The sequence below is a fragment of the Prionailurus viverrinus genome, chromosome A1 (assembly GCF_022837055.1).
Source record: "Prionailurus viverrinus isolate Anna chromosome A1, UM_Priviv_1.0, whole genome shotgun sequence".
NCBI classification, from domain to species: Eukaryota; Metazoa; Chordata; class Mammalia; order Carnivora; family Felidae; genus Prionailurus; species Prionailurus viverrinus.
The window spans coordinates 11,214,427-11,232,817 of record NC_062561.1 but is presented as its reverse complement, the minus strand read 5'-3'; the positions used below and the strand labels follow the sequence as shown (position 1 = coordinate 11,232,817).

Below are 18,391 nucleotides of genomic sequence, written 5' to 3'. Positions count from 1 at the left end.
GATGCCAAGAAAAAGTTCTATATAATCACTATACCATTATACCTGTGAAGAGCAGGCATGTTAGTGTATTGTGATTAGTGACAAGAGGGATTTAGGATTTTGAATGAAAGTCACTGATCAGAATCCTATACTCAATCATTTCCAATTTATGTTTCTTTTTTAAAGTAGAGCAGTTGACTAATTTCAAAGATAATAATCCGACTTTCAACTCCTTTGCTCTTCTAGGAAAATGACAGTAAGCATCCAAGTGGCAAACAAAATGGTTGGTAAGGGAAAGGAAAGAAGCCAAGTTAAGACAGATTTTTGGATATTTAAAATGTGGTATAATCTTCATTCTCATTCATAATTTTGACCTTTCTTAAAATTCAATTACTTAACATTGTTAAATTTTTTTTTTTTCAATCGAAAATTTGGCCAGGCTCTCAAACACCTTCAAAACTCACATCTCAATTAGCATAAACTAGGATTAGCTTTCCCATCATGATAAGGACTGGGGGGTTGTTAGTAAATGGAATGCAAAAGTCAGCAGGCAATACTAAAATTTCTCTCACTTTCCTATTTTCCTGCATTTGTATGCAGTCAGATAAGATAGAGGACAGGTGGTCTCTGTACTCTCAGCCTGGAAGACAAGATGAGAACAGGACTCACGGCCACCATCAACTGTGAGGAAAGTGAAACAGAACACCCAGTGTGGCCCAACACAGCACTTGGCTTCTCTCAAAACTCCCTTAGGAAGCTAAAATACTCATTACCAAAGTAGAAGATTGGGGCGCCTGGGTGGCTCTGTTGGTTAGCGGCCGACTTCGGCTCAGGTCATGATCTTGAGGTTCGTGGGTTTGAGCCCCGCGTCAGGCTCTGTGCTGACAGCTCGGAGCCCGGAGCCTGCTTCGGATTCTGTGTCTCCCTCTCTCTCTTGCCCTCCCCTGCTCGCACTCTGCCCCCCTCTCTCTCTCAAAAATAAATAAACGTTAAAAAAATTTAAAAAAAAAGAAAAGTAGACGACTAATTTGGGGATGCTGAAATAGTACAAGTGATACTATTGCATAGACTATGTTGTCATTCAATAGCAAGGCCTCAGTTTTAGGGGAGATCATTAAAAATGTGGTTTTCAAAAACTAAAAATTGAAAAGCTGAGTGTTTTCTTTTGAAAAAAACCCCTGCAATTTGTCTTCTAATTGGTGTTTGAACTTGTGCATTTTAAACTAACCGCTTATAATTTGCTAAAGTCATAGGTGATCTATTCACTTAGAGCCACATTGTTTAGTTTTAAAATTCTTTTTTTAAAGCAATGTTTGTGTTCAATCTTTGTTTATAATTTTTTTAATGTTTATTCATTTTTTTTGGAGAGAGGGAGAGAGAGATAGAGAGAGAGACAGAGTATGAATGGGGGAGGGGCAGAGATAGAAAGAGACACAGAATGTGAAGCAGGCTCCAGGCTCTGAGCTGTCAGCACAGAGCTCGACATGGGGCTTGAACTCACAAACCATGAGATAATGACCTGAGCCAAAGTTGGATGCTTAACTGACCGAGCCACCCAGGCGCCCCTAAAACTCTTTAAAGCTGTCAATGAGAGCTTTCTACCTAGTTGTGGGCATAAAGTGAAGGTGGCTGGTTTAACAAATCTGTGTTTCAGACAGATGTTTTTAAATTTTTTTTTCAACGTTTATTTATTTTTGGGACAGAGAGAGACAGAGCATGAACGGGGGAGGGGCAGAGAGAGAGGGAGACACAGAATCGGAAACAGGCTCCAGGCTCCGAGCCATCAGCCCAGAGCCCGACGCGGGGCTCGAACTCACGGACCGCGAGATCGTGACCTGGCTGAAGTCGGACGCTTAGGGGTGCCTGGGTGGCGCAGTCGGTTAAGCGTCCGACTTCAGCCAGGTCACGATCTCGCGGTCCGTGAGTTCGAGCCCCGCGTCGGGCTCTGGGCTGATGGCTCGGAGCCTGGAGCCTGTTTCCGATTCTGTGTCTCCCTCTCTCTCTGCCCCTCCCCCGTTCATGCTCTGTCTCTCTCTGTCCCAAAAATAAATAAAAAACGTTGAAAAAAAAAAAATTTAAAAAAAAATAAATAAATAAATAAATAAATAAATACTGTCTTGATCCATATGGCCTTCTTGATTTCAACATGGCTCAACTGAAACATAATCTCTACCAAAACCTAGGAGAGTATCCTTTGACTGTCCGATCGTATGCTATAAAGCTTCCAGAATGCCGGCAATTTCTATAAGCACCATATCTCCCTGTGCAGAAAGAAACGCTTGTCTTCCGATCAAGAATGCCAGCACTTCAGATTGTAGACAACCCTGTTCAAATGCACGGAGTTGGATACACAGTGACTTCACTGTAAAAAATAACAATAGAAAGAACCCGATAGGCTGTGTAGTATGACACCTATTTCTTATTCAGAATACTCAAAAGCAGACCAGTCTAAGAAACTGATCGAGCTTAGAAAGACAGAGATCCTACTCTACTTATCAGTCAAGTTCAATAATGTACAACTCAGCCTCCTTCAGTTTGGCTTTAATGGCATGGGGGAAATAACTGGCATGTATTAGGATGTTTACATAAACCTCATTTTTCAGGGGAGGTATTCAAAACCCTTCACATTAAACAGGTAGAGGCAAGGTGGCATGTTTGTTCCTTTCACATAAGGAAGTGGGGAAAGGAGACAAGGTCACACACAGAAAAATAACAGAAAAGCAGGCAAGAAAAACCTAATCTTGTATTTAGACAATTGAAGCATGTCATTGATTTGACCCTTATGCAGTTAACCATTTTCTTGATTTGCCAGATCCTACATAAATATAACATTCAAATGGAATTTTACTCAAGCAATGCCCTGGTTAATCTAATACCCTATCCTTTTCATGGTTGCCAAAATACATATTTACCTGTTTAAGTCTAAACTCAAAGAAGTCGGCCTAGTGTCTCTTAAGCTTAGGCAAGAAATTTTAATGGAGATTTAATTGTATATTCCCACAATGTTGTGCCCATGGCATTAGCTGAGAAATTCTGGAAATTTCAAAGCTGTCTTCCACTGCTAAACTACTTTGCACTTTGCAATTGATTAAGGACAGCAGAGGCAGTCAGAGTGGTGTATCAAATTAGAGTTGATAAAAGCTCTTAAAATAGGTTTGAATGCCTTCTTGAAAAAGACTTCAACTCCCTTAAATTGACATGACAACAAATTCTTACAGCAGCATAAAAAGTATTAGCTGAAATGTTATGGCTTTGGCTTAAATTTCCATCTGCAGCTCATCAAATGACTACACAGTAGAAAGGAATTAAACCAAAATCAGACTCATTGTAGAGTCTGATATGCTGGCAGAATATAAACTTTCACTGCTCAGCAGCTGGAGATCTGGGTGACTAATATTTAAATGTGTGTGCCTGTATGTTCCGTGAAGAAGAAGACGTGTTTGTAACGATATAGGTGAGAGGTAGGATCATTACACTTACAGAAATATATAATTCTTGCACATACCCCCTTTCTCTTTAACCTCCATGTTCTGGAGAGTGGGAGGACCACTCAAAATGAAGGAAGAACTGGTTTTCAATTAGTCCCAGGTCCAAATGCTGATAAACACGGTAACTCATCTTTACCATTTTCTGATGAAAGGAATGCCCATCTGAGACACCTGCTGCCCCAAATACTGACACCTAGTACAGTCGAGTGTCCCAGGGTGAATAATTTGTTTCCTCTTCTCCTTCAGCTATCCTGCTAGGAGGGGTATTTGAAAATGTTCTCATAGGAATTTGCCTGTAACCACCAGGTTTCCAACAGTTGTCTAATGCCGTGAAAGTATAAATCCATAATATTAAAGTCAACAGAATCTATCACACGTACTCAAATAAAATTCTCTAGGGCATACACTGTCTCTGGAATACCACTGGACCCTCTCCCTCGGATTCTTTAAGTCCCGGGAACTTGTGCATGAATAGTTCTGCATTCTGAAACTAACAAGGAAGGAGGTTAAGCTCTGAGATCCCCGATGGTAAAATCCAGTCCGATTCAGTTAGGAAGTCCCCAAACAGTGTGTCACAGTGTGCTCAAAAAGAAGTCCTGAATAGTGCTGGCCTTGCTTCTCTGAAAACGTTGGGTCGCAAGGTATTTGGGGCAATAACCAAGAAAAGCTGAAGCTAAGATAGAAAGTTTCTGAGTATAATCCAATATGGAAAAGGAAGTCAAGATGTCGTTATGGAAAAAGCTCTTCTCATTGCTCCTTCAAGCCTGAGAGATTCTTTTCAACTCAAAGTGAGGACATTTGCTTACTTGTGCAGCCAACAGTTCTACAGGGGAGAGATATTTAAATGAGTATGATAAAAGGAATCTATCGAATGACAGAGCTCGGGAAGAAAAAAGATGAGATAAAGCTGTGTACTTTCTTTTTCACAGATGCCATGCACCTTTTCAGGAAGTGGTCGTCTGCTCAATCTTCTGCACGGAGTTGTGTGCAGATAGGGGGTGATTCTCAGAAGGTATCATGTTGTAGAAAATTAGACATGTTTGAGTGTTTAAGAAAAAGATGACTAAGAAATGGTAGGGTACAAATAAATCCTGAGAATCTTAATATATAAGTTTTTAAAACAAACTCACCTCTGTCTATCTTAAGTAACAGATGCCAAGCTATACTGCACTTTTTTTTTTTTTTATAAAAGTCCTATTCAAAGGTAAAGACCATGGACGAAAATCATTATTTGTTCATTTGAAGGCGATATGAAAGCTCACAAAATATACTTGTTGCCGTATGTGTATCTTATACCTCCGAAGTTGAACTTTGGGGTAATGAGGCTTTATCATCCCAAACCAGAAACATTTTAAGAGGAAGCTAGTTTATTCATAATCAATGCATCTCATTCATCAAATGAGGTAATGTTTTTAAAGGTGCAGAGCAAACCACAAGGCACTAAATAAATGCAAGATTTAGTACCGGCAGAGAACCTGCACAAAAAGCTTATGTATGGGGCTGACAATCCACAGAACAGCCCCAACTCAGAAAAATGTCATTTCTCTGCCCAAACTCACATCGGAGCCCAATCATTTTCAATATCACATGGAGCTCAAAAATACAGAAGTTACTAGTAAGATGATCAGGACATACGTAACCCCTTCAATTCCTTCAACTGTACCCAGAAATGAACCGGTGAGTCATAGGTATTAAAATGTTTTGAAACAGAGGTGTTTTAAATAAAGAGAATATTTCATGTTGTATCATCTAAATGTTCAGTTGAAACATCTGAACACTGGCAACTTTCTCAAATATCCTGGGCTGTTTCCAGATCGTAAAAGTACCCAGGTCATCTCTCCTTGTCGCCTACTTCTGTTTGCCTGTTTCAGTTCTTGTTGTCACCTTTATACCAAGCAGCATGCCAAAGTAGGCAAAGAAGCTGAAACCAAATCATTCTGTGTTGCCAGTCCTGTAGAAGGCTTTACGGTGGCCGAGACTGGCACTATCAGGTCCCGTGAGATATCCGAATTATAGATTTCCATTAGTCCTGGAGATATTCTCCCTGTCCTCACTGCTAAAGATGATTAGGAGTTTGCCACCATCTCCCAAACAGAAATACAATATATCAGAGAAATCTCAGCCAGGTAAGCAAATGACCATTCTCAAAGAACTAAAATCATTAGTACCTTTTCTATTTACTAGAGCCATTTCAGTTATTTATTTATATACACTTTTAAAAAGAGGGAAAAATCAACATGCAACGGGGCTAACGGAAGAAATGTACCTTTTTGCTATAATCTTTTATGTGTGCGTTGTGTGTGTTCAATCAAATGACCATAGCGAACAAACTGGTGAAGACTTGTCAATACTGAGGTCTTGTGCTAAGGAGATGGTGATCTCCAGCACGGGCTCTTGGGGGAAGTGGGCAGGGGGAGGAAGACTATAAACAAACTAACTTCCTCTTAAATGTTCCTAGTTTTGAATGATAAGGCTTTAATTCCCCCAGAGTTCAGCTTGTGAGCTATGAGATACCCATATGGCATCATGGAGGTTTATTTTGTGAGGTTTCAGATCAGAGTCAAATGAGCATTTAACTTCGCGTGGGCTTGCACGTGAGCATACCCAAATTTCAGGGGTGCAGCGGGAGGGAGGGGGCCAAGAGTTGGCAGTGACCTCAGCCAACGAGAATGAAAGCACCTATAGAGCACTAAGTCCCCCAAAGTGTTCCCGACCCTTTGATCACCCTATGCGTGATTTTTTAAAATGTGATTATCAGCTGGATTGGGGGAAAGGCTTATGGCACTTACTAGTACCCTGGCTTTCAGCAAATCGCTTTCTCTCTCTCTCTCTCTCTCTTTCTCTCTTTTTAAAATTTCATCTGTAAAGTGTGGATAAAACATAACCTTGCCGAGTTATTGGAAAGAGTGAAGATAATAAACACAGTGGTCATATGGCCTTCTTTGCCCAGGGCAGTCCCAGTATAATTATTAACTTTCACTCTCAAAAGTGTCCCAGTTTGGACAAATAATGCAGTGGTTGCCCCACATATAAATTACCAAGCATAACAGCTGACACGGGGTGGGCCCTCGGTCAATGTGACAGTCATTGTTATTCTCAGACTGTCGAGCATTTTAACAACAACAAAAACAACGCATAAAACAAACAAAACCCCTACTTGTTATTTATCTTCATCACAAACCCAAGAACAGGCTCTTTCTATTGAGAGCAGATGTTTATTTGGGGTTTCGTTTCTCATCAGGACAATAAACTACTTTCGCAGAAGGGACCCTCACCTGAGCGAGTGGACGCAGGGTCAGACATCTACTGAGTGACAAGAGCACTGGAGTGACTCCCTCCCAACTGCCTGGATGGGCTGGGCGCTCCCTACTCGTTCAAGAACACTGAGGTGCTCTGCACTTGAGCGTGTCTGCACTTGAGCGGGACTGCTCTGCTAGATTCAGGCAACTTGGTTCACGTCATTAGTTTTCTACCTCTTCAAACCAACTCCACCAAGAGGTTAAAACTAACCCCTTGAGGTTTCTCTCAGGCCTTTCCCGTGGGGTCTTTGAACTACATGGATGACAAAAACAGGACTCAGTAAGGACAGCTCTGCAGTCAGTCAGTGGTGTTTCCCATCCGCACATGCGTGGGATCTTTGTCTCCAGAGTTAACCTGGTACTAACCAGCATTTCTATGTTGGACAGAAATATCGTCCTTATCACCACAACTTAATGCACTACAGAATATCTGAAAAATGCCACGTCCAATTTCACTGATGCAGATATTTCTACAGTGACATTAGACATTTCACAGTACACACCAGCCCCTTCCAAAACAAGCAAAGTGCTTGCTCAGTGCCGCAGACCAGTTTATTTTGCCAATGGAAGTCTCATTATCTGAAAGAGTTAACAAACTTTCAAAAGTTCCTCTCCGTGGGGTAGCAGGATTTGACAGATGTTGTAAGAAAGATGCCAACCGCCCTGGAAAGATCGAGATGTTGAATAGGTTCTGAATGTACCTTTGTTCATTGGGCCCTGTGTTCGTTTGGACAACACGGGGTAGATAGAGACACAAGGAATCCCGGTGAGAGGTTTCAGATGGGTGAGAGAGCCCACATGCCAGCTCTCTACATCAGTCTAAAGCCAGCCTTCTTTTCCTCTGAAATTGCTTGGAACTATCTGCTCTAAACTTTTTCCATAGCAAACCTGAAAGGCCAAAGGGACTTACTGACGAGAGGATGTTGCCAAACCATCTCCCGTGCTGCTGGGAGGTATTTACTTAGGGAATGTAGGAATATTCTACTAGAAGCTGAGATAGAAAAGGGGGGACTGTTAAAAAGTAAATCTAGAAAAACATGGCTGAAGGCAAGCAACTATTTTTGGCACAGTCACACAATTCCCTTCTCTAGGGGTGTAGCAAGTGTTGACTACACATAGAATAATCCACAAATGGTGTCAATACTAGGGGGAAAAGGGATCTGAGTCTGATTTTAAGTGGGTTTAGAAGTGAGAGGAGCATTGGGATACATTAATATTATTTTAACATTGATTGTTTACGATGTGCTAGATCTTGTTCTAAGTGCTTTAATTTTTCAATACCTCTTTTACTTCTGTGAGGTATCCATTATTTCTGCTTCCGTTTTACAGATGGGAAAAATGAAGCAGAGAGGAGTTAACAAATTGTCCAAGGCCACGCCAAGTGCAGGAGATAAGAGACCAGAACCAAGCCTATCTGGTCCTGCAACTTGTGTGTTCTAGGTGAGGGCATGCCGGATTAGGAGGCCAGCGTGTGTACAGGCATGGAGTGGAGAGCAAGGTGGTAAAATGCAGACAAGGGTGAGCAGATTAAATCTGGCTGGGGAAGAAAAACAATCTGAAAGGATGGATGAGGAGTTCAAAGAGAGTCTTGAATGGCAGTTACATGCTCACGGGCAAGAGGGATCTGTGGCATGGTCTTTGAAATGCTGGCAGAAGCATCCCTAGGCAGCTCTACATCAGGGGGCCTGTTAGGAGACCACTAGAGCGTTCCAGATGAAACTGAGAAAGGCCTGTGGAGGTTATGGCCATGAACACCAAGGAGAACAGTTGTGAGAATCACTGAATGGTTGGGGGAAAGTCTGGATATGACTGGGGAAGAAGCCGTAGGACTTCAGTGGTGGGCGGTGTCCAAGCAGCTAAGGAGAGCCTCACGGTGAGGTCTACAAAGGACATTTTCTTTCCAGACATCAAGGCCATTTTTAATTCCCAACTCCATTAAAATGAAAGGACAGCCTGACAGAGTGGGCATGCCAATGAAGAAGAGTGTCAAAATGAACAGTGAATAAAAAGCTAATACATCTCACCAGGCAATGACTGATTTAATTGACTTGTTAATTCTTCAGAGGAGACAGACATACACGAAATTACATTTCCCCCACAATGTGCCCTTAAAAAAAAAAAAAAAAAGAGAATGGCAATCTTAATGGGCATGCTCACAGAATCATCTTTCCTCTTATTACCTACCACCTTGCAAAGCAGTCGGCCATAGTCACACAGTTTGTTTTATTGCTTTTTAATTGTTGTACTTTTATAAATAAGCACTGCTATATAATTAGGAGCCTGATTCTCCACTCAGGTATGTGGGCGGGCATCCTGGCCTCAAAAACCTATGATGCTGGCTGAGGAGTTGCTTGCTCTGTGATGCATCCTCTCAGCCAGGTTACACTGAGCAGGCCAAAACCCTAAGGCTACTTTTTCCTATGAACAGACAAACTCTCTTCTCTCTTTGCTACCGAAAATACGCAAAACTGAGAGCTAAGCTAGGTTAAAAGCAGGTTAGTGTTGCAACAAGCTCAAAGAAGACTAAGCATAAAGTGTATTTCCTCTTCCTCTTTCAAGAAAGGACTGAAAAGCATTCTGACTTCCAAAGAAACACAAGAGAATCACCAAGTTCACTCTTCTGTGATAAAGAAATTAGGACAGAGGGCAGGTAGGGTGTCTCATTCACCTTTGCAGCCCCATAGCCTGGCATAGTAGGTGTGGAATAAATATTTGCTGAATGAATTTAAAGAATTCAGAACTGTGTCCCAGATGCTCTCAAAGTAGACATGAACAGTCATTTTGAACCATTTCCTGATGTGAGGGAGTAAGTGTGTGTGTGTCTGGTGTGGGGTGGTGGGGGGGGGGGGAGTTTAGGAAAGGTAGAGAGAATATACACTTTGTCTAAAGTCATTTGAAAATTGACAAGGGAGAAAGGTTTTAAAAGAAATCGCACTGGCCTCAATATTGTCACAACATAATTTTCTACCTAATGAGACAATGACAAAAAATGATAGGAGAACATAATATGGTCTTGGTGTACTCAAAATGATGATTCAAAACCACATACCGAAGTCAAACTCACAGTAAGTCTTTCCAGTTATCGGAAAACTGCTCCATCAAGAACCCTGTGTGTCAAACCCTTTTCATTAATCAAAGGGTGGATAGACAAAGGCAGACTCATCCTTGAGTGTGAAGTATTACACAAATAATGGACCCAAGACAAATGAATTATGACTCTAACAAATAAAGGAATGCTATTTGGGTGACAGCAAGGCTCCCAAATGGCTTCCCACTTGTAGAAAAACAGCTTTAGACGAGCCCCATAGTGTATACAGTGGTGCAAAATGACCTGGGGAAAAATGGTTTCTATAGAGATCATTGAGAGATGCATATCCCTGAATACCTTAAGGCTGTAGGTACTTTGGCTCTTTCCTTAGAGCAATTATGGCAGAGGTTCCTCTGCCCAGGTTTTGTTTACATAAGAACAATCTTGGCCACAGGTCGTCTGTGTAGGAGATAATTAATCACCAGCTCTTTGAACACAGGTAGGCTAATTAGTATGCACGTAATACAGCATCAAAATTTTTCCTGGAAAATTTTTTTAAAATTTCAAACAATTAAGGATCTGTAATACCTGCCGGCCTTTTATCCAAAGCAAGCACAAAGGCTGTTGGTGAAATAGAGAAGACTTTGTTTTTCAACTATTCAAAAAACACAAGGCATCACTGATCACCTGAAGGCCTCATTTTAATTCTGATTTCAGACCCATGATGCCTTAGAGGTTGTCTTTTTGAAATGTGTTATTGCTAAAATTATTAAGTAGGTCAGTAATGGAACTTCAGAAGCCATAACATTCTGATATCCTAATAAATGATCAGGGTCAGAACCTCACTTGTTTATATTTCAGGAAAGCATGTTATGAGTTTGGACTATAACACAACAGGATTTTATAAATCCAAACATTAGATAGCATTCTGAATATCATCCACACAGACAAGGGAGAGATACATAAACCTGCAAATGCCTCTAGTGCAAAAGAGATGAGACTTAGGTTTTAGACTGTTAAATACTTTTTTTCTTTAGACAATACCCTAATAAAACAATTATGAAGTACTCTGAAACCCTGCCACACCCCTTTGATTAAACCACACTTCACAAAATACTTAGATAAAGCCTGATCAAATAAACATTAAGGCAGAAAATGCATCCTGTGCTCTGACAGTCTGAAGGGCCATCTCACTTGAAAATTTAATCAAACAAAATCTACTGTGATTCCACTGCAGCCTTTGCACTTAAGGAAAGCTAGTTCAGTCTCTGACATTTTGATTTTCATAGCAGATGGAACCAAAAAAACTTCCTTGGCACCCAAGCATATGCCTCCAGTTGAGATTTTATTTCTTGAACCTTACGCAACATCCAGCAAACAAACAAACAAACAAAGGTTATTTTCTAATTACTCACTATTACTCCAGGATTTCAGTAAATATTTGATACTGATCTCAAAGAAGCCGGAATCCTGCTGGCTGGCCATGTCGGCGGTATACAAAGAGGCTCCTGGGACTGGACTGGGAGCCGCTGGAGGAGCAGGTACCAGGCGTGGAGATGTGCCTGTCACAGGTTAGTGATGTAAGCGGGGGTCAGCGGTGGAGAGGAAGCCTCTGCAGATCTACCTCCGGCACTGGCAGGGAGTCCTCATTTAAAGGACACCGAGGAGCGGGAGAGAGATGCTCGGCGGCCGCTCCTCCTCCTCCTCCTCCTCCTCCTCCTCCTCCTCCTCCTCCTCGGGGTCTAGGACTTGCTTCTTATTTGCTGGGTGCTGATCTGTCTGCAGCTCTCAGAGGTGGCGGCGGCCGCTGCTTTCATTTCGGGGCTGCCATAACCAGAGCCGCCTGCCGCCGGCCGCCCACATGCTCTGCTCCAGCCAGGTACACTACCGAGGAAGTCCCCACCTGAACTGCGATCCGTTTTCCCCTGGGAGGGAGGGTTTCTTGGCTGGCCTCCCTGACACTGTGCAGGCAGCCACGGCCCACACAGCTCTCGGCAGGGCTGAGGGATGGGCTGGGAGCGCCGCCCCCTGCCCCTGCCCACGGTCTCAACCTGAGCCACCACTCAGCCCCGGACTCAGCAGGAGGAGGAATTTCCCGGCTCCTGTGGCTCCTCTCTCTTCAGAAATGCTTCCAGGGAGCAGCCCGCATGAGCACTGGCTGCTACTTCCCCTTGTGTCTGTCCCTGAAATATACACAACTGCATCGCGCTGCAGCAAGAAGAGCTGCACCCCTGGATCTGGTTGCAGTGACGTTTTTTTTAAAAGCCCCATCTGTCAGCCTTGTTGCAGTAGGAAAGCTGGGTAACAACAGGACATTTGCCTGGGCTTTCTCTTCCCCTTCTTTCGTGGGCACAGTGGAAGCTGCACTTTGTGTTTCCCCCTCCCAGAAAAGCTTGTCCCTTCGAGAGGCACTCCACCCCTAACGTGTGCATCTGAAGGGGATGCTTAGTGGGCTTGTTTACGGAACGTTAGGCTCCAGCACGGATCCGTTTCTCAAACCTATCATTTCTAAGAATCACCAAGCCCAATAAAGCTTATTTACTTGTATTAAAAGGATAAGAAGCAAAAGCATTAGATTCCTTGCTGTACAATGCCTTTTTAGTTCATGAAGTCTTGATATCAGGTGTCCTGATTTCGGCTGGCTTTATTTCATGTTACCATTTGGCTTGACTAGGGGACTAAGTAAGAGTATTATAATTTTGACAGGCTGCATTTCGGTAGGTGGGATTTGGCCAACAGTCTCACAAACCACGGACTACTTCTTTTTTCCAGTACATTTCATATTAATATTTTCCAAAGGAATTAATAGGCCATATTAATAATCATTGAACATAAAAATCTTGGGCAACTCCCCTCAAGTCAACACACAAATAGGACTTTTTAGACTAACAGTTCTTTAGAGAAATGGAAAGGCAAGAGCACAAAATACTTTTAAGACTAAGAATTACTATGTCCTGAAATGCCCCAAGACACCATCAATATAAGCTTTTCAAACTCCTTACACTTACACAAAAGGCTAGCCCTCAGCCACCAAGATCTCCAGCTCCAATCAGTGTTTTATTCTTGTGAAATTTCTTATCAGATGGACTTATTTTTCATTTAGAAGCACACTAGAGTTGATAGGCTAATTTTATCACCTGTACTTTGTATGGATTCCAAGTGAAACAGGACCTAAAGATTTTTACCTCAAAACAGCTCTCATATTCAAAAACAAAAATTAATATCCATACCCACTTTTCTGAGGCCTCCCCATGGCAACGAATGAACAGGGAGACTGCATGGTGCCTTGGAGTTCATGAACACAAAGTCTCTCAAGACAGGACCCAGATTCCCACCTGGCCCCAGACTGTACTAGCAATGAGACCTAAGGCAAGTTATTAACCTCACTAAGACTTAGTTTCCTCACCTGGAAAATGGGAATAATAGTGGTACCTACCTCATCCAATTGTTGGAAAGATTAAATGACATTATGAATAAAGTGCTCAGCATAACGTCTAGCGTAGAGTAAACAAGCTCTAGCTATACTGATATTTATTAGGAACACTTAGGGACGCCAGCATAGAACTTTTTTAAGTTAAGCACATGTTTGTACCACTGCTGGGACTTAGAAGGTATATTGCTTTTGAACACCAATGGTAACAATTTGGGGCTAGCAAGTTGGAGACACTTCAAATAGCTGCAGTAAGTAAGCAGGCTATTGACTATTGTTACTCAAGCCTACACAGATTCTCTTGGTTGACTTTATCAAATAGACCTTACCTGGCTTTTCAAAGATTTCAGTCCTACTCTAAACACACTAATTTGCTGAGAATGCCACTCATATATATTTTGAGAGGAAACTATCCTAAATTTCTAGGTGGTATTAAGAAAAGAATGTTTTTAATGGCATCTCGTTTTCCCTGTGAAGAGTGAACCAGTAACTAAGAGCTCACTTTCTGTCCGTTAGAACCTGAAATCTTGCTCATGCGTGTTTTTCCTCATTTGAGTACCTTTAAAGAGAGCATATATTGTAAAAGAACAGAAAAGGCCTTTTGTGTTGTTGAAAGGCCTACAAATCAAATAGAATGACACCTGCTGCAAGCCGGGATAAAACATTTATCCTTTTGTCTCCTCTCTGGCGGGGGTGGGGATGCTTATAAAAAAAAAATGTAGTCAGAACAGGCACCTGGACAGAGGGACCTAAAATACAAAATAAAATCTGAATTTGTCCCTGGCTTGTTATGAGATTTCAGACGTCATTTAAGAGGAACAAGGGATCTTTCCTTAATAACATTAGGAGGACATGTAATGAATCTTAAAGCAAGGAATTAGGCACAGGTGTTGGAGGCTCAGAGAAAAGTAACAGTAATACAGGAAAGCTGAAAGGCCTCACGAAGTAGGTCCAAGAGTGGGGGAAAAAGAGTCGGAAAGTGACCGGAGACATGATAATAGCACCATCTACATTTATTCAGCATTACTATTGTGTTTCAAAATACATATTTTATCATATCTAATCGCCACCCTCAACCTATGAAGAACTATTATTAGCCCCATTTCATAGATGAGAAAATGGAGGCAAAAAGAGAATAAGGTCAAGGTCATAAAGCTGGCAAAATTTAGGTCTAACAAATTTTAGAACCAGTCACTTATTTTTTTTTTAATTTATTTTATCATAAGCAAGCCAAGAATCATGGTTACCTACTCCTTTTCCAAACTTCAGGAAGATATGCTAAGACCCTCGTTAACACCGCCTAATAGGAATGCTTTAGGTCCAGGCCCCATTGGCTCTCCAAGACTGCCTACTGCCTTGCTGTCAGGCTCTAGCCTGGGGAACGAATTATTCCCTGGGGTTTTGCCCCATCCCAAAGAAACCTAGAGAAGAATGCTATTATCTTTCGCATTAATTTGACTCTTGGTCTGTATCAGGATGCCTGACCTGGGGTGGGGCTGGGGCCACTGAGGGTGGCAATCTAGTCTGAAATCCACTCTCCAAGCCGTAAAGAGGTAGAAATGGGCTGTGTCCACCCTGATGTGTGCCACACATCTGCCCAATACTCAATGCACAGGAAGGGGGGCTTAATTGTGATCAGTATAAACTAACGCACTCGTGGTGGCCTGGGGTGGTGCTGTAGGGACTAAGAAAACAGAGCATTTCAAGAAGGCAGAGGCCAGTTGGTCACCTGTGTCCTAGGTTGCTGAGCGGCAGGGTGGGGGCAAAGGCAGGCGGTAAAGGGTGCGTGGATTGTAAATTACAGTCTGTGGCATTCCCTACTCTCTCTTCCCTCCCTCCAGAAGAGCCATGTGTCTCTCATTTGTGTATCTGTCACAGCCCAGCACACGCTAAGTTCTCATGCAAAGAACACATAGAGTGAGTCACTGAATGAACAGACGTGACATGCATGCCTAGTGCTAGCTGTTGGCTGTGGGGAAAAAATGTGCAACAGAAGTGCAATCGGTTTGTGTTTTGATTCGTATTTAATTTTCTCTTTCCTGGCATTTTCGACAATTTTTTTTTTGAGATTAAAATGTGTGGTGTTCAAAAAAATGTGACAACAAAGCTAGGCAAACAATCTGGATGCTTGCCAACATCAAGAGCCATCTCGGAATGGTCTTAAAAAGTCTGACTGAGTTGATTGGGTGAGGGCTGGAATCCGCCCCCTTTCCCTGTGGCTGGCTGCACGTGGGCACACATGTGTAATTATTGTCAGAGTGACAGGTACATTCATGCATGGAATGTATTAGGCAGAAGAGAAATGTTTTCCTCGCATCCTGAGGAAACAAAGGAAAAATCACTAGATGTAAGGAAAATTGCTTTATCAATTTTTGCTTAGTTTAAAATTCCACGGAAGCATTAAGAATATTATATTCCTCCTATTAAGTATTGTTTCTTAATAAGAACGGTTCCAAATCAAATTAAGCATCACTTGAGATCAATGGTGACAATTATGGAGAAAGGCCTTTTGTTTCTCTTTAAGCAGGATGAGGCCTTTTAGAGGCGAAGAAAGCACCAAGATAGATCAGAAACTTTTTCGATATATTTTAGATGCATAATTTGTGCCCATCTATCTCGTGCTAAAACATAGCAGAGAAAAAAACTATGAAGCGATGCCACACAATGTTCATTTTGTAAACAGAAAACTCAAGAAGCATTCCCTTAAAAAATCCAACCCACATACACAAGTCTTCACAAAAATAGATTCTGCAGATTTTGAAGATGCTTACTCCATTACTAGTCAGTACAAATAATTTTTTCCAAATGAATTGAAATACATTTAAATGTTCTGAATGTACCAGAACTTCATTAGAGCACAGCTTGTTGTTGCACACACGTAAACAAGGAAAATCGTATCTCCTAAAACTGTCTCCACTAAAAATTAGCAGCAGAACCCATTTTTCTTCCCTACTTACCTCCTCTGCAAAGGAGTTTTATAAGGAACTGTGGGCCATGACAAAGGAATTGAAAGTCAGTCTAGCTAATGGGAAGCCCTTGAAGGACTGAAGCAGTAAAAGGCATCAGATGGCATGGAGAAATGGCAGCAGAGGGCAGGGTCAAGCCTGAAGTCCATGCCCTTGCTGCTCTGTGCAGGGAAGTCCTTCTCCATAAGCCTGTTGTCACCCAGGGTGTGTAACAAGTCTAGAATAGGGTAGGGGGATTCACATTAATTGAGCTCAACTTGATGTTGAGACACCGCTAGGCTGTATTTCAAAGGATCTGTATGGACAAACCCAAGCCAAGGGCCACACCTGCTAAGCACCTGCAAGTAACCTCTCTAAAAGTGGTGTGGAGACATCATTAGAATGACTTGGGACTAGGGTGTCAGTTAACTCAGGTCTCTACCCCCCAGCATCTTCGTAACTGGCGAGATAAAGCTCAGTCCTCTCTCTCAACACTGCTCCAGACAAGTGAATGGTGACTTCAAGAGCAAATATCCCAAGGATATTAATTAGATATTAATACACAGCATAGTATGCCAGAGCCAAGGCCCTACTCTCCCGTGTAGGTAGAGTTGCTTGCAAAGCTGCTGAACATCTCCCAGTCTCAGTTTCTTCATCTCCAAAATAGGGTTTTATCTCATGGGTCTGTTGTGAGAATTAAATGAGCACAGAGCCAGAGGACAACTGGTAAATAGCAGGTCTATAGCCAGCAATGAACCCAGAATACCCAGCACGAGATGTCCCTCTAACTCCACAGTCAGGTTAGGGAAAGGGGGAGAGAGAGACCCTGTTCATGGCGGAGGGCTCCCGTCTCCAGCACCCCTGCTGCCTACCAGGGTAAGGCCGAAGTTCTGCCGAAGTGAAGGAAGCCTAAACTTGTACACATACAGAAAAAGGTTTATTTAATATTTTAGTGCTTCTAACTTTCGGTGGCCAGGGTAAAGCTGGGTGGGGGTTCTGGTTACCTTAGTAGAGGCTCAAAAATTACCTAATTTACTCTTCTGGTTAACCTCTCAAGGTAGGGCCTATTTGGACAGTTTTAACCTGGAGCCAAACCAGGAGATGTGGTTCATACGTATTTTGTACATATCAAGATTTGACCTCAATTTCTGCAAGGCACAAGTAGTATTTAATATTGTATTTACAGATAATATTTTACGGAAAGAGAAAATATGGGTTATTTCTACTGCTTTTATCGTCAAAGCACCCAACAGTACTGATAACCTTCCTACCCTATTTTTGAATACCACCAGCAACCAGAGAACTTTTTTATACGGAGATACAAACAGATGCAATATCACCAGCTACAACAGGAGCCAACAATATACGATTTTAAATTATGTCCTTTCTGAAGAAGCAAATACATGGCATTTGCTTTGCATATGATTATTTACCAAAAATGCACAGATTTATAATGCTCAGAATAAAAAACAGGGGCGCCTGGGTGGCTCAGTCGGTTAAGCGTCCAACTTTGGCTCAGGTCATGATCTCGCAGCTTGTGTGTTCGAGCCCCGCGTCGGGCTCTGGGCTGACAGCTCAGAGCCTGGAGCCTGCTTTGGATTCTATGTTTCCCTCTCTCTCTGCCCCTCCCCTTCTCACACTCTGTCTCTCTCTCTCTCAAAAATAAACATTAAAAAAAAATACTTAGAATAAAAAACAATCACCACACTTCCCAAACACTGGTTACCACTTAAAGAACTAAGAAAATCGTTTTTTTCTCTATAAAAATGACAAATTAACAAACAAAAGAGGTGCATTCTTATGGTTGCATTTAAACATTTTGCCTATGGTAAGCCATTTTCATTTATTAAGTGATTAAAAATGAAGTAACTTTTAGGGTAAGAACTAATATTCCCACTAATGTTCCCAATTTCATACATAAAAATAAACCTAGATTTTAAGTCCTAAGGGGCAGATCAACTTTCCCTCAGAGGTACCATTTAATATATAGTTATTGAAATCTAGAATTTTAAAGTCAAGGGAATCAGGAAAAATTGGAAATTTTGATTAGTTTTTTATACACTTGCTACTTGAACTTCACACATACTGAACATTTTTTTCTTTCCTTTAGGTATGATCACGTGTTTGCAGTTACCTACCGACAAACTTTGATGGAATGAGAGTCAGGAAACTATTTTCCTCCTTGTTCGGACCCTGCTACCATGACCTTGGACTTTCTACTA

The 18,391-nt window shown here is 41.9% G+C and overlaps 1 protein-coding gene across 4 annotated transcripts in view; it reads right to left on the bottom strand.

Moving 5' to 3' along the window:
* The window catches only part of FRY (FRY microtubule binding protein), a 349,471-nt gene that overhangs the window by 255,863 nt on the left and 75,217 nt on the right, over positions 1-18,391 (bottom strand). Inside the window, exon 1 of one of the 4 annotated variants that reach the window (XM_047852057.1) lies at positions 11,210-11,482. The exons of the other annotated variants lie outside the window; for them this stretch is intronic. Coding sequence (XP_047708013.1) covers positions 11,210-11,279 — 70 coding nt within the window. The 5' untranslated portion in view covers positions 11,280-11,482. Of the gene's footprint in view, positions 1-11,209; positions 11,483-18,391 lie in introns of those variants that run through there. 4 annotated transcript variants of the gene reach the window in all.